This window comes from Anabrus simplex, chromosome 1, assembly GCF_040414725.1.
Source record: "Anabrus simplex isolate iqAnaSimp1 chromosome 1, ASM4041472v1, whole genome shotgun sequence".
Taxonomy (NCBI): domain Eukaryota; kingdom Metazoa; phylum Arthropoda; class Insecta; order Orthoptera; family Tettigoniidae; genus Anabrus; species Anabrus simplex.
The window spans coordinates 1442774319-1442790955 of NC_090265.1; the positions used below are offsets into that span (position 1 = coordinate 1442774319).

A 16637-nucleotide genomic window follows, 5' to 3' on the forward strand; every position below is an offset into this window, starting at 1 on the left:
GATTGACACCTAATATTTCCAGTGGGTGTCAATTGCTGATCGCTGCTCATCAACCACTTGTAAAATCAATGCAAGCGGTCTTTAAATGGTGGAAAACATTAGACCGCAATAAATTGTAGTCACAAATGAAGGCTTGTAGGCTTGTGACATGTCAAAGTAATACCTAGCAAGAGTCTTGACGATGACCAGCAGTTATTAGTAGCAGATTTTTGAAGACTTTCATGTACAGTACTAAAAGTACTGACCAAAGAGACTGCAAAGATGAAGGTGTGGATCTTGAGAAAGCAGACAAGAGAGCAAACTATCAGGACTGGATAAGAGGTCAGGTACCCAGAGGTGACGTGAAGACCAGGGATGAAGAATGGGCCAGACTGAAAAACCTTTTGGTAAAGGAAGACAAGTATAAAAGTGAGTAAGGAGAAATCACAGTAAAATGAAAGTGAAAGCAGCCATACGTGAAATGAATGCACCACAGAAAGAAATAGACCTAGAGAATATAAAATCGGAACTCAAATGGGATGAGGCAAAGTTCTAAGACCTTGAATAGGTGTACCAATATAAGCTGAAGGTCAAAAGGATAGTTCGAGAAGACGAAGAGTTGGGAGATTTTTGCACAAAAATTGGATGAAGACAGAAGAGGCAAAATGAAGTTACTACCATATATGTCAAAACTGGAGTAAATTTTGGAAAAATCAGTTCCTAAATGAGGCCACAGTTACAAATGAAGGATTGTGGTGATGTTTAATAAATTCAGAGGCTTAGACTTGAGTGCTGAAAGACATTAAGTCCATAATTATGTATGTGTGTAATCAATTCCACAATAATTATAGCGCCATATGCAGCAAAATAAATGACTGAAAAGTTGTTTAATTGCATTGGTTCAGTGCAGTGTTGTCCACGTCGTAAGTCCATAGACTAGTTAGATGCAGCCATCCATACCCTCCTATCCTGCTCTCCACGCCACCCTAACCTGTGCTAACCTTTTCATTTCTAATTAACTATTACATCCTACATCTACTGTACTCTAATCTAACCTAATCTTTGTTATATTCATACTGCCCCCATTATTGCCGAGTTAAGCCCAGCCAGTGAGTGAGAGATCCTGGGGTGGACCATTCGTTTCTGGCTTTCCATTTTTAGAGGCATTTGAGGGGAAAAAGGGTGACGACCAAGCACAAAAAAATAAAATTTAAAAACACTCTTACATTTATTCACATAAGCATCCAAAACACAAAAATATCCTTGCTAGGATTTCATTACAATCTTTCATAATGTCTGGTCTTCCTGTAGCAATTAACCAAAATGTAATCCTCGTCCTCCAGTTTTACTGTTCTGGAATGAAAATTAACAAAAAAATTAGGCCTTCACTGCCTTCAAAAATTTAAATATTTAAATAAAGGTTATTAGGCAGCTATCTCTCTTTTTATTCCACAATAAAATTAACTTAAGGTTCCATTATAGTAATCTCAACACGTGGTCAATGTTAAATTCAGATGAATTTCAATAACTAAAGTGTGTAACGTTCATTAATAACACCAGTAGAAACTCAGGTGAAAAATCTAAATTAATTCCAAAATTTATTATTATTATTATTATTATTATTATTATTATTATTATTATTATTATTATTGCGCCGTTCCCGCGTCCAGGTAAGAATGCACAAGATCCAGGCTAGCTTAAACTACAACAATACTTGTTGCTATTTTGTTATTTACAGGCTATGGGTTCCGGTCGAAAGGAAAGAATACCGAATTATGCTTGAGGAAACCTCTAACTCTCGTAGGACGTCGTCTCCTACTCTCTTACTAGCTAGAATTCCTATGGTTTACCAGATTGCCATGAATATAGGTGCTTATGACTAAGTCACTACTCTACAAAGTTATCAAAAGAAAGGTTGATGTTTAGCATACTATATTTTATTACAAGCTCACTTCATTCCATAAAAACGATATCATGATTTCATCTATGGGAATAATAGTAAAGACTAGTGGGCTATACCCTTATTCAAAAGTTCATTTTTGATAAAATTAAATTAAAGTTCTCGAAAGACTTAAAGTGTCCAGTTAAGATGCTTGAAAAATTACCTAATTACAATCTTAAAAGATCTCAATCACAACTTGTCTGGAAAAGAAAGAAACTAAAATGAATGACTCTATCGGACAAAGAAATATTGGGTAATAATAACCTTAAGTAATTAACATGTCCGATATTTGAATTACTAAATGATAAAAATGTTGAACAAGTAAAACATCAGATAATTAAAATATTCGCTGATTGAAATATTAAGTAGAATATTAGATAATTAAAACATTCGATGATTAAAATATTGACTAGGTAAGATATTAGATGCATCTAATGAAGAAATATAATATTTACAGTAGAACATAATATATACAGTGTCGTAGATTGAGGGTGGTTTTAAAATATACAGGACGCTGGTTTGTATCTGGCATTAAACCCTTTTACGAAATTGGAATCACATCTTTTCTACATGAAATCTCACAACATTGAAATTAACTGTTCTGTTTTTCTGATCTTATTTACGTTGATCTTGAGAAATGAAATAATTTTCCTTCCTTCTAATTCTTTGTGTCTAAATACACAATCAGATTAACCTGGAAAATATTCTCGTAGAATTTATAACATTTGATGGGTGTTGTATTGCACGTAATATTCATATTTCTTGACGCATTCTGTTGCATAAACATAGATAAGTCCCTTTTAAATTAATGTATACTCTCAAAAACAATTGCTCACATCACATTTAGAATATTAGGTAAATTACTCTTAACTTGAGCTTATCCATAAATTCAAGTGCGTATCCATGCTATTATACTATATTACCAAGTGTATATTATCATAATTCCATCAAAATATACGTTGCTTACATGGTTTACCTTGTGCGAAGACTCTACCTCAAAAATAGTAACTCGTATTCCTGCAGTCAGTCATCAGTGATACTAGATAATGCCTTAGAAATAACTTCAAAGTTCACCTAACACACGAGAAGAATCTTATAATTAGAAGATATATATATGAGGGTGTCAACTAGTTCAAATTCATCCTCCTTGTTAGAAATCATTTGGTGATTTTACACATAAATGTCAACATACGGATGTCATTTCGATCGCATTCTAACCTACTCTGCGCTTACCCATGGGTAAATAATCAAATGAAAACAGAATAAGTCCACTAATCACTTCATAATGCTCAACCTGGAATATTATATCCACAACAACATGACCATGATTATATTCGCGAAGAATAACAACTACTACAAACGTTAATTACCAATCTCAAATCATCACTTTCATTAAATAATCATTATTTCACATTTTAAATAAATATCACACTTCAAATTACCATACATATCTCATCATATTCTAATTCGATGTATCTCTTACCTTTATCATGGTTCGTGAACTTACTTATTCAGTTATAGCTTTGATCCCTTCATAATTGCAAAAATACTACCACATTTATTTATATAGCAAGCACTTCATATATACGATCTCTATCTTACAGTTCTTCAGTTATAGAACTTCTCACACATGCCTAACTTCCATTCTGACGTAGTATAAAACTCACCAATACATTAAAAAAAAAACTAACCTCTCGCACTATATTGACAGCGTTACGAACGAAGGCTTTCTTATCACTGAATGACAGTTTCCTACATATGGATTTGACGTTTCAGGTCTGAAGATTACCTAACATCCTTTAACCTAACTTGTAATCCACTGCTTGTATTTCATCATTACACTCATATTAATTAGTTTAACACTTTAATAAAAGGAAAAATGAATAATTTCTTACTTGTACATTGAATTTAAAACAGACTTATCTTTATTCAGCAACTCCTGTCATCAACTCGCGTCCGGGTGACTGGACATGCGGACATATCTCCTATAGTTTCCCTAGGTATTTGGGAATGCTAGGAAACGTCTCGTCTGGTTTCTGGTCATCCTGGGGCTGGCAACGTCATCCTACGATGCGTTCATCTGGGTAGTCTCATCTTCAGTCTTCTTAGAACATCTTGATCATGGCTTGAGCAATTGGGACAGAATGTGATTTTGGTCAACATCGTCATCTTAGGCTATGTTCTGTTACTGCCTGCTTATGTAGAATGAACGTCTTTCTTGGGAGAGTTGATGCTAGAGATAATTAAGAGTCTGGGATAGATGAAATTGATCATTATACTCAAAATGAGTAAATTGTGTTTTATATATCCCTTCTCAATATTCTTGTTGAAATTCCAAATTGAAAGAATCGGCTAATACGTCGTCTAAGGAATGTCTTGACGCATCACCGTTGCAACTTCTGTATTTATTTTTGGAGTTCTTTTATTTCGCGGAGCGAAATAATATTTCTTGCTAAAAATTGTGGAGTATAGCCGTCAATGAAGCTTTCCTCTTGTCTTTAGTATGAAATACTGATACGCTGATATCTTCCTTTGGCAATCAACTATGTTGCTTCTCTTGTACGCAAGTTAAGTGAATGTAGTTTCTTTTTTCTAATTTTTTTCTCAATAATAGCTCGTAACAATCTCCTTACTTCGTTCCTTTTTCCACTGCCTTCTATGTTTTGATCCTTTTCCGAGCGCTTGACGAAAATATTACCATCTTGGCTTGTGGTAGTGTCTGACGTTTAAATATTCGTCATTCTTGACAGTTCAGACTCCATTTTTGTTCCGGTCGTATCTTCAGGTAACAGTGAAATGGCACATTATTGATCTCTAACCTTATCTGTGTAGCATTTTACTTTATCATGACACGATCATGTTTATAAACGAGTGAATCTCACTAAATGATTCTCATGGTAATTATAATTCACATTTTTCTAATTAAGTAGATTCCCAATTAATGATGATTATCATTACTCGTTATCACCTAAATTGAAGCTGATTATGCTGTTTGTGAACATTAAATTCATATTTGCATGGCATTTAAAGTTTCAAGTCAGTTTGGAAATATTTTGAAATTTTAATATTAATGCATTGAAAATCTTTCATATCCACGTGTGAGTTAAAGATTAAATTTACAAATCGCTTCTCTTTGCTTAAAAAAAAAAAAAAAAAAAAAAAAAAATCTTTCACCTAAATCTTCAGAAAATGTAAATTAAATCTTAGCCTAGTCTTACTAGACACTAATCTTATCAAATTGTTCCTTACGGTGTGCTAAACAACGTTGGACAAAATCAGTGCCGTTGCGGTAAATGCACGACCAGATTAAATCATCTTCTTCATAGTACTGTATCGGGTCCCCCTGATGTTGGCGATCACTGTGGCGAATGCAGTACGACCTCTTGCTAGGTGGAAAAGTCTTTCAACACTGAATTCCAGTCCATTCTTTGATGTTTCCAAGCCATGATGTTCGCCTCCTCCCAATACCTCTTCGACCCTGTATTTTGCCTTGTACAATCCGCTGTAAGATGTGGTAACGGTCATTTCTAAGGATGTGGCCAAGGTAAGAGTTCTTCCGGAGTTTTATTGTTTGAACGAGTTCCCGACTTGCTCTTGCCCTTCTGAGTACTTCTTGGTTCGTTAGTCGTGCAACCCACAAAATCCTGAGTATCCTATGGTGGATCCACATTTCAAAATTACAACACACACACACACACACACACACACACACACACACACACACACACACCACATTCACACAAGGTAACATGCAATTTTTATGTACACAATATTTGCAACAAATCCTGCCCTTATAAATTTATTAATTATTTTTAACATGGTCACGTCAATAATACCCGGAGGATGAATTCGTGTCTGGAAATATTGTTACTCCAATAGTGGCTAGTGATCGAAATTCATGGTATCACTTGACTTGAAATACACATTAAACAGAAACGGAGATTCATCTAAATTTCTGAAATTAATTTGAAGATTCTAATAGAATTCCATAAACATCACCATCACATGGGTTACAAGTCGCAAATATTGTGTTCGTGAGACTTAATCATATTATTATTATTATTATTATTATTATTATTATTATTATTCCCTATTCACGAAATGTATTCAACGTGTGCTCCACCTATAATAAATCACATTGTTCTCCCAAAGACACAACAAGAAGTCATTCACTAATAAACTCTCCAATTAATAAATTATTCAATTAATATCCCACAGGACTGCCATATTCCAGGCGCATCATGAACTGAGCACATTAAATCTCACATATAAGATAAATTAATAAGATTAAGATAAATTATCTAAGATAAATTATAGCTCATGACCGTTTAATTCCATTCTTAACCCGATCTTTACTTAATTTTATTATTACTTTAAGTGATTATTAGGTCTATCAGTCCTCCTGAAATGTCATGAAATTAGATGACTCGATCCTAAAGAATGCAAGTGATCTTAAAATGACACTAAATTCGACCCTATCTCACAAATTTTCACGTAACTCCAATCCAGATTATTTCCAATATCACAGGTAAACAAATGATTTTTAAATCTGTCTAAATCCTATGTATGAGAACTCATTCAAAGACAGACTACACAGCTAATCTAATAGGTTTCAAATTTGTCACCCACACGTAACTCTACTACCATGACAAATTCAAGAAATGGAAAATGAAACAACTCGGTCTACAACAAGAACTAATAGAGCTATGATTTAGAGAAGAAAGATCCTCTAGTTGTACAAAGATGAGAAAGAAAATAAACAGTTATATGGTACTCAAGTTTAGCTGCGGTTCGATTCCAGGTTGAAGTCGGCCATTCCGGCATTTTCCTGTTCGGTCACCCTCTCCGACCAAAAGTGCCTTACATGTCTAGAAGGTCATGGGGACACGGCAGTAGACGTCCCACGATGAAATTAAGATGCACATTGTAGAGGAAGAATTCATCTTGGTGTACACGGCGATTCACTGGGATGAATTGTCACGTTCCAGAAGTATAGGCTGTAACTAATACAACAGATATTAAAATGTGTATACACACGCTGGAATACTAAATGTTCTCGCGGAGAAATAAACTTAACTTGGATCACTAATGTTGAGGTTCACTCAATAAGATTTGGAAATAAAATTGCACTAATTTCAGCAGAGCAGATGTCTGCTTGCACGGTGGAATTTTCTTCCCACGTGGTTCCGGTGAAAAAGTAGCGTTGACCAGAGCAGAGTAACAGTGTAGATCAGAGTAGAACAAAGCAGAGTAGCAGAGAGAATAATTTACTGCGAACATGACATTTTATAGTCTGTGCTTGGGAGGCGTGTACTTTTTAGAGACGATCATTGGTTCATGGGATCTCTTGTAATTGGTTGCGAGTGTTTCTCAAAGTTTGCTAGCAGCACAGGTTGTCGGCGCGTGTCTCGCTGGGAACACTGGCTTGTCATGTGATCTACCCTGCACTCAGTCGAACACGGATCAATACACTGCCTCTCTGAACGACAGAAAAAAACAGTTTGGTGCTCGCACACAGCTTTCCAAATGATGAATACAACTCCCGGTCAACAATAAAACTTTTAATGTCTACTCATCGTAAATAATCTAAAGATAGCCAAATTTGAAGGGGACAATACTGTTAATCCCTAAACAATTTTTTTTTCTTTGTGTATTGGTAATTTTATTGTAATACACGGCGTTGGAAAGTTAAGCTCACATTTCTCGTACCTTTGTCTACTCTTGCCATTTTTACCACCTACACGTTCCTCAAAAATTAACTTCTTTTACAATTTAATTTACGTTGCACCGACACAGATAGGTGTTACAGATACGATGGGATGAGAGTGGGAAGGAAGTGGCCATGGCCTTAAGGCACAGCCCCGGCATTTGCCTAGTGTGAAAATGGGAAACCGTGGAAAACTCCCTTCAGAGCTGCTGACAGTGGGATTCAAACCCATTAACTCAAGAATGGAAGCTCCCAGCTGCGTGCCCCTAACCGCATATTTCTTTTCTTACGAAAGGCCTTCCTTCCTTGCTTGTGCTAGTCTACATTTTTATGTCCTTAATTCTACAATCATCTGTTACTCTACTATCCAAGTAACAACATTCATCTACTTCCTTTAGGACTTAATTTCCTAATTTAATATTTCCTGCATCTTCTGACTTAATCCATTACTTTTGTTTTGGATTTATTTTAATCTTGTACTCCTCCAAGACTCTATCCATACCATTCAGCAATTTTTCCAGGTCTTCTGGAGACTCAGAATAACAATATCATCCACAAATCTTAGATTGCAACCTTGTGACACACTTTTCTTGAACCAGCTGTTTTTCACCACCAAGCCATTCCTCATGCAGAAGTTGAAATGGTTCAGTTTGGTGTTCCTTCCAGCATACCTATGTGGTCCCATCACTTTCTCATACCCAGTCCTGTCTGTCCTGATCTATACATTCAGGTCTCCTACGATGATGATGACTCTTTTGACTATTCTTTGAATTTTTCGTGATAATTTGAAGCAATTTTTTTTTTCTTCTTCAGTTTCAACTTAGTTAATATATAATTGTGTTTTTCAGTCCATTGAAACTAATTTGAGTAAATTTAGAAACTACCTGAAATGAAAAACATAACAGAATTATACCTTTCTTTTTTCAGGTATAATTCTGTTATCATATGTTTACTTCCTATAACTATTCTGTTGAAATGCTCAGTCATTTTTACAATCACAATAACAATGAGACTGCTTGCCAAATTTCCCATCAGGCCACAGAAGTCCTCAGGGACATCTGAGTAAACATTGAACTTACAGTTTCTTGGAGACCAGAGGACCACTGCTAAATGGAAATTACTTAAGCTATGGATCGCAGTGTTCCCTGTGGAAAGTTAGGTACATCTCGGGTGGGAAGAGCATTGGCTGGACCACTGGTCCCAGTGGAACATTTTTTGACAGGACCATGGCAGTGCCTAGGGACTCATGAGTATCTTAAAAAAAAAAAAAATTCACTCTGTTTATGCACGTTTTTATTTTAGCCCACAATTTTTTACATTTAAGAAGGGATTAATGCAAAAAATTAGCATCGTCCAACAGGAAGTGTTTAAAAGGGAATTATCTGGCACTAATGTTAAATCCCAGGCATTGTAATTAGAGATTCTTAAAAATGAAAGGGGCCATTCTCATAGTTAGTGTTAGTTATAGCACAGAAGTCCTTTTGAAACGATCATAATACAGTCAGTTAAAACTAAAAGCTCATTTCTGCTAGTATGGTAGTATTCAGTTGTCAATCATTAGATAATATATTGCTCTTTAATGTTAAGATATGATGTTCACGATTAAACAGAACTTTGTTTCTTTTCATACAGGAATAGATACAGACAAGTACAAATATCCTATTGGCTCTGGGCGTGTGACCTTCAATAATCCTCGCTCGTATATGCGGGCTGTTGCTGCTGCCTTCATTGAAATAAAGACTTCTAAGTTCACCAAAAAGGTATTTAGTTCGTCCTTGAATGATATTTGAGTAGACCTTGTATCACTTTGTACTTCCTCTGAAAAGTATAAATGTTTCTTTCATCTTGTGTAGTATGTGCACAATTAATAGCAATAATTCCCAAAATGTTTACTTTTACTTAAATAAATACTGCAGAGATGTGTACTGTTAATTTTACAATTGCAGTTATGTGATTACCCCAATGAAGATCTTTCTTATTGTAAGTACCTAGGGAGCTTTCACCCCATCAGCGTAGTAATTAATACTGAGAGGACCTTTCCTATTTGTAAAACTCTCAACCTGACTTTTAACCCCATTTATCATCATACCATTGCCTACTGTCTTAAGACATTTTGCAGTTTCTCACAGTCTTGTAACTTATTTATTACTCTATACTGAATATCTGCAAAAAGCCTTATCTCTGATTCCACTTATTTACTCATATCATATATATATGAGGAATGGTACAAGAACAGGATGAGATGGAGGAGGCTCATATACCACACCTGGGAAACTGGAGACTGTTTAGGATGATGATTAGACATATATAATCATGTGTGTGTAATATATATATAAGAAAACAAACATCCGATAATACTGCCTTCGGGAATTCCCTTAATTATTATAGGGTCAGATGAAGCCTTCGCCTACTCTAATTCTCAGAGTTCTATTTTCTAGAAATATAGCCTCCCATTCAGTCACTCTTTTTTTCTACTCCAATTGCACTCATTTTTGCCAGTAGTCTCCCATGATTTACCCTATCAAATACCTTAGATAGGTCAATCGCGATACAGTCCATTTGCCTCGTGAATCCAAGATATTTGCTATATCTTACTGGAGTCCTACAAGCTGAGCTTCAGTAGAATAACCTTTCCTGAACCCAAACTGCCTTCTGTCGAACCAGTTATTAATTTTGCAAACATGTCTAATATAATCAGAAAGAATGCTTTCCCAAAGCTTACATGCAATACATGTCAAACTGACTGGCCTGTAATTTTCAGCTTTGTCTATCACCCTTTCCTTTATATGCAGGGGCTACTATAACAACTCTCCTTTCATTTGGTATAGTTCCTTAATGCAAACAGCAATAAAGTACTTAAGATATGGTACTATATCCCAATCCATTGTCTTTAGTCATCATCAGTTTTCCACTCCAGTTGTCTTTAGTATATCCCCCAAAATCTTATCAATTCCAGCTGCTTTTCTAGTTTTCAACTTCTGTATCTTATTGTAAATGTAGTTATCATAGGTAAATATTAATACTTCTTCAGTATTAGTCACCTCCTCTGTCTGGATGTTTTCCTTGTAACCAACAATCTTTACATACTGCTGACTGAATACTCCTGCCTTTTGAAGATCCTCGCATACACACTCCCCTTGTTCATTAATGATTTCTGGAATGTCCTTCTTGGAACCTGTTTCTGCCTTAAAGTATCTATACATACCCTTCCATTTGTCACTAAAATTTGTATGACTGCCAATTATGCTTGCCATCATGTTATCTGTAGCTGAATTCTTTGCTAGAATTTCCTAGCAAGTTCTTTAAATCCTTACTTCCATAGCCATTTCTAACTCTTTCTTTCCAACCTACACCTCCTCTTTAGTCTACTTCTCATTTACAATATAGTGGGTCTTTACCATTTCTTACTACCTTTAAAGGTACAATTCACATTCTTGAACAATTGCTTTAAACCCATCCCAGAGTCTGTTTACTTTTTTATTTACCGTTTTTAAAAACTTACTCATGCCGGTTTTATCATCCGTATGGTACTGCCTAGTAGTCCTAATTTTAATACCTTTCTTTCTATCACATTTTTAACTATGACAAAAACAGCTTCGTGATCACTAATACCATCTTATTACTTCAGTTTCTCAGTAGAGCTCATCTGGTTTTACCAGCACCACATCCAGAATATTCTTCCCTCCAGTTGGTTCCATCATGTTCTGATTGTTGTCCTTCCCATATTCAGTTACTTGCCATTTGTTGGTCATGCTTCCTGTCATTCGCATTACCTTCCCAATTGACATTTGGTAAATTGAGATCACCCGCTACAATTACGTTCCTTTCCTTATCATTTCCCACATAGTTGATTATCTTATCAAATAATTCTGAATCAACATCAGCGCTACCCTTTCCCAGTCTGTACACTCCGAAGACATAAAGTTGCCTATTATATTTAGAGATGAGCCTTACATGTAGTATTTTATGTATATCATCTTAACCAGGAATGAGTTAGCTGCAAAATTTATAATGACCAATAACGGACCACCTAATGTTGGTATTATAAATTTACTCATTCAGGACAAATATTTCAGGCTCCCTATGGGAATCAACATCCATATCATTTTTCGTAACTTTCAAATTCTTCTTTCACCTGAAAGAATACTCCCCCTCATACCATTCCTATCCTTTCTCTATGATACACACCCCAGTTCCATGAGAATATTTCTGCATCCATTATATCATTTCTCATCCATGATTCAACTCCTGTTACGACATGTGGTAAGTATATATCTATTAAATTACTTAATTCTGTTCCTATCTTTACAGTACTTCCACAGTTAAACACTAACATTTTTATGTCATCCCTACTTGACTTCCAGATCCCTGTACCCTTCTCACCGCTCCCTAGACCACCTTGTTTTCCTGAATGTACTTTCCTATAACCCTTCTAAACAAATGATCTAACTGACGTGTACGACTGCGGTTAAAGTGAAGACCATATGAGTGCAGATCCCTATCTCCTACCCACCCATTAAGATCTAAAAATCTTGCTCCGTTTCCCACATACCCACTCCGTCTCATTTAAATCCCCAATCACCTTCCAGTTGGTATCTCTCCCAACCTTGCATTTTGAATTATTTCATCTCCCAAATATTTGAAGTATTCAACAATTTCAAGGTTTTTTCCTTTGATACTATTCCTTTTCCTTCTCTTTCTCCTATCACCACTGTTTTGCTCTTCTCCACATGGATTTTCATATCATATTTCTCAATATTGTCATTTAAAGCATCTAGCTGGATTTGCACTTCTGTATTGTTGACTCCCCAGATCACTGTCATCTGCAAACAATATTTTCATATCCTGTTTCCTGTAGAATTTCATCCATAACCATTATAAATGTAAATGGAACTGATATACTCCCCAGGCTTCCCTGTCTTAGTACAGATTGGTTTCTAAACCAATCTGTTCTCCCCACTGGAATCTAGACACAACTGAAACAATTCTTATTCTTCCATAAATACCTTAGCAGCCTATATAACCAGTGTAAACCAATAGGTCCTGCTGCCTTTATCATTTCAATCTATCCCTGCTGCTTTTCCTGTTTTCATTTAACAGCCATTTCCATCACAGCCATATTGGAGTGGAGGAGGGGAGGCAAATAATGGAATAGGAGTAATTGTTGTTAAAATCCTGGATGAAAATATGGATAGGGCAGACTAGGTTAGTGATAGAATAATCAGAGTACGACTGAGGATGGAATATTGTAATATCACTCTCCATTTCTGGATCATCCTCACTACTACACTCTCCTCTGCATCATTTCTCACATTCAGGGGTTTATTAAAATAGTCTTTCCACATATTATTTATCTCCTCTGGGTCTGTATTACATTTCCACTCTCTTCCTTCACTTGTTTTGTGTAAGTTTTCTTTTCTCTCATTTATTATCAATCCATACATCCTTTTTCCACAGTGTATGTCCTTTCCCAACTCTTATGTGAATCACTCCCAACATTTCTTCTTTTCCCCCATTTACCACTTTTTTTTTTACTTAATTTCAATTTTCTGATATGTAATCTTACTTCCTTCCCTCCTATCTCTATCTATTCTCTTGCCATGCTTTTTCATTTTGTTTAACAACCTCCTTCACCTTTTCATTGCACCAAGGTGACACCTTTTCATCCACTCTCGCTGAAGTTCTGCCACAAAACTTCTCTTCGCAGCTTACAAATGGGTTTTTTAATTTGTTCCATTCTTCTTGTACATTTTCTATTTCAATATAGGGATGGGCTGTTTTAATTCATCGTGAAATTTCTTCTTACCACTACTCTGATCTCCATCAAATGCCTCACCTGGCAGTGTTGTTACATCCATTAACTGTTTTGATTTAGTTTCTCAACCAAAAAATAACTGTTTTTGTCCTTCTTTCATGCCAGCCATATCTATTGATCTTTCTACTTTTCTTTTTTCTAAACAAAGTGTTTCCCACAATCATTCCATTTCTCTCACAAAAATCAATGAACTTATCTCCCTCACCATTTCTTTCTCCATATCTAAATGGACCGGTCACTTATTCTTTAAGAATTCTTTACAAATTCTGTCATTTCCAACCCGTGCATTGAAGTCTCCATGACGTTGGTAATTACTTCTTCAAGTGTCTCCAAGAATTCCTCTATTTTCCTCACTGTTTCCAGTTTGGGGTGCATAAACTTGGATGAAATCTTTAACTCCTCCTTCCATCCTCAGTCGTAGTCTGATTATTCTATCACTAACCTAGTCTACCCTATCCATATTTTCATCCAGGATTTTAACAACAATCACTCCTATTCCATTATTTGCCTCCCCTCCTCCACTACAGTATGGGGTGTACAGTCTACCTCATCCACTTCTCCCTTTCCCCTCCACTTGACCTCACTCAGTCCCATCGTTACAACATTCTCTTTCCCCCTATAATCAATCTACTCATTTGATTTTGCCCTCAGTCGCAACATTTATTATTCCTGCCTTCATAATATTTACTGCTGGTTGCCCACTTGTCACTGCTCCCCAGCATAAGAACTGCACGTCGCTTTTAGCAGCGTACACCCTAACCTTTTCAGAGGCTGATTACCACCCCTCATTTGAGGCTATTGTTACGATGGGGTCGCCACTCCCAAAGGCATTTTAGACCTACTGCCAGCAATTATTATTCAGGCCACCCCTTACATGGGAACAAACTCTTCTGATGAATAGTGTACTTCTATTCCCAGAGTACTGGGCTGCCTCTTCCGAAATCTCCACTGTTCTGATGTCCATCTTCGCTGTAGAGTCCGTTAAGGTCTTAGCTCGTAACCCTGATCCCGGACCCTTGCCAGATGTTACACGCCGGGTCAGTGTGCTCAGGGGCCCCACTCTCTGGTTAGAACTGCCTCCAAAGAGGATACCTGCCTACTGCCAAAAATCACCACTGCAATTACTTTTACATTGTTACAGTATCTGAAATAGTAATTTTGATGATCTTTCAGTATAATCAGCAGGAGACTTAACTCATGCCGTCAAGAACCCTTTAAAAAAAATTATAGATCAATTACCTATTTATGTCCAATGATACATATTCTCTGCTAAGAAAGTGACAAAAAAACCAGAACAATATGAAATTCCTCAGCCGTCTGATGCTACAACAGTGATCTAACAAATTAACTGATAGAGGAGGTGACTAATACTAAAGAAGTATTAAAATTTACCTATGTCAACAATGACATTTACCGTAAGATACAAAAGTTGAAAACTAGAGAAGCAGCTGGAACTGATAAGGTTTCCGGGGATATACTAAAGACAATGGGTTGGGATATAGTACCATATCTGACGTACTTGTTTGATTATTGTTTGCATGAAGGAATTTTACCAAATGACTGGAAAGTTGCTATAGTAGCCCTTGTATATAAAGAAAAGGGAGATAGACATAAAGCTGAAAATTGCAGGCCAGTCAGTTTGACATGCATTGCATGTAAGCTTCGGGAAAGCATTCTTTCTGATTATATAAGACATGTTCACGAAATTAATAACTGGTTTGATAGAAGGCAGTTTGGGTTTAGGAAAGATTATTCCACTGAAGCCTAACTTGTAGGATTCCAGCAAGATATAGCAGATATCCTGGATTCAAGAGGTCAATTAGACTATTGCAATTGACCTGCCTAAGGCATTTGATAGGGTAGATCATGGGAGACTACTGGCAAAAATGAGTGCAAGTGGACTTGACGAAAGAGTGACTGAATGGGTGGCTCTGTTTCTAGAAAGTAGAACTCGGAGAATTACAGTAGGTGAAGCTTTATCTGTCCCTGTAATAATTAAGAGGGGAATTCCTCAAGGCAGTATTATTGGATCTTATGTTTTCCTATATATATATATCAATGATATGTGGTAAAAAAAAAAAATGGAATCAGAGATAAGGCTTTTTGCAGATTATTCTGTACAGAGTAATTGTATTGATTAGGTGGTCAAATTAATAAATTTAACTTATTATTACAATTTAAGGGGTATGTGCCGAGAGATGGCGTGGGAGGACGTCGGTGACCGGTGTCTTTAAAAATAGGAAGGAATACAATATGAAGATAAAGTTCCAATTCAAGAGGACGAATTGGGGCAAATATTCGTTTATAGGAAGGGGAGTTACGGATTAGAATAACTTAACGAGGAAGATGTTCAATAAATTTCCAATTTCTTTGCAATCATTTAAGGAAAGGCTAGGAAAACAACAGATAGAGAATCTGCCACCTGGGCGACTACCCTAAATGCAGATCAGTGGTGATTGATGTATTGAAATTCCCACTGGCATAGTTTTTTAATAAAAATAATTCTTCAAACTCTTTTAGGTAATCTTACTTAGCGACAAAATAGACGTCGGAAATTCTTCACCTTCACAGTCTCGTAGTATTTTAGAAACAGCGAATGTACTGAATTATTATCATCATTCACAAAGTTAGTCCAGTGTACAAGTTCTTGGAGTTCTCAGTGCGGGGTTCACACTCACTTGAACTAGGTTGAAAGAACAATTACTCCACATATAACCAGAACAGATGAACTACATGTGACGTGAAATTAATGGAGAAGAAATGAAGAAATTAATTTTTACTGATAATATAACTTGAGATAAACTTCAGGTGATAAGAAAATTAATTGCATTCGAATGTTGATGGAATCAAACCTACGACCACTTGTCGAGCCAGAAAATATTTAACTTCAATTATTTGTGAATATTAAGTTTATAGAGTTTATCCACTTACATGAACACTGCTGAAGTTTGCACAAATTATCACAAAGTTTGTCAGAGTTCTAATACGCAAACTTTTAAACACTGTGTCCTAATAAATTCCTAATAATGTCGCTTTGATTTGTCTGTAGAAAATTGAATATTATAGAATGAAGGGAAAGTTCAGTTTGTTATTGAATGTTCACTCAAGACTTGAAAAGTTAGTTCCACTAATAATCACTGCGTAATGTGAGGATTCTTATTTTACAAGTTTACTCGTACTATGAAAGTTAAGTT

At 36.0% G+C, this 16637-nt stretch overlaps 1 protein-coding gene across 1 annotated transcript in view; it reads left to right on the forward strand.

The window, feature by feature from the left end:
• orb (polyadenylation element binding protein orb) overlaps positions 1-16637 on the forward strand; it is a 390632-nt gene that overhangs the window by 351904 nt on the left and 22091 nt on the right. Inside the window, exon 11 of the mRNA XM_067153059.2 lies at positions 9261-9388. Coding sequence (XP_067009160.1) covers positions 9261-9388 — 128 coding nt within the window. The remainder of the gene's footprint in view (positions 1-9260; positions 9389-16637) is intronic.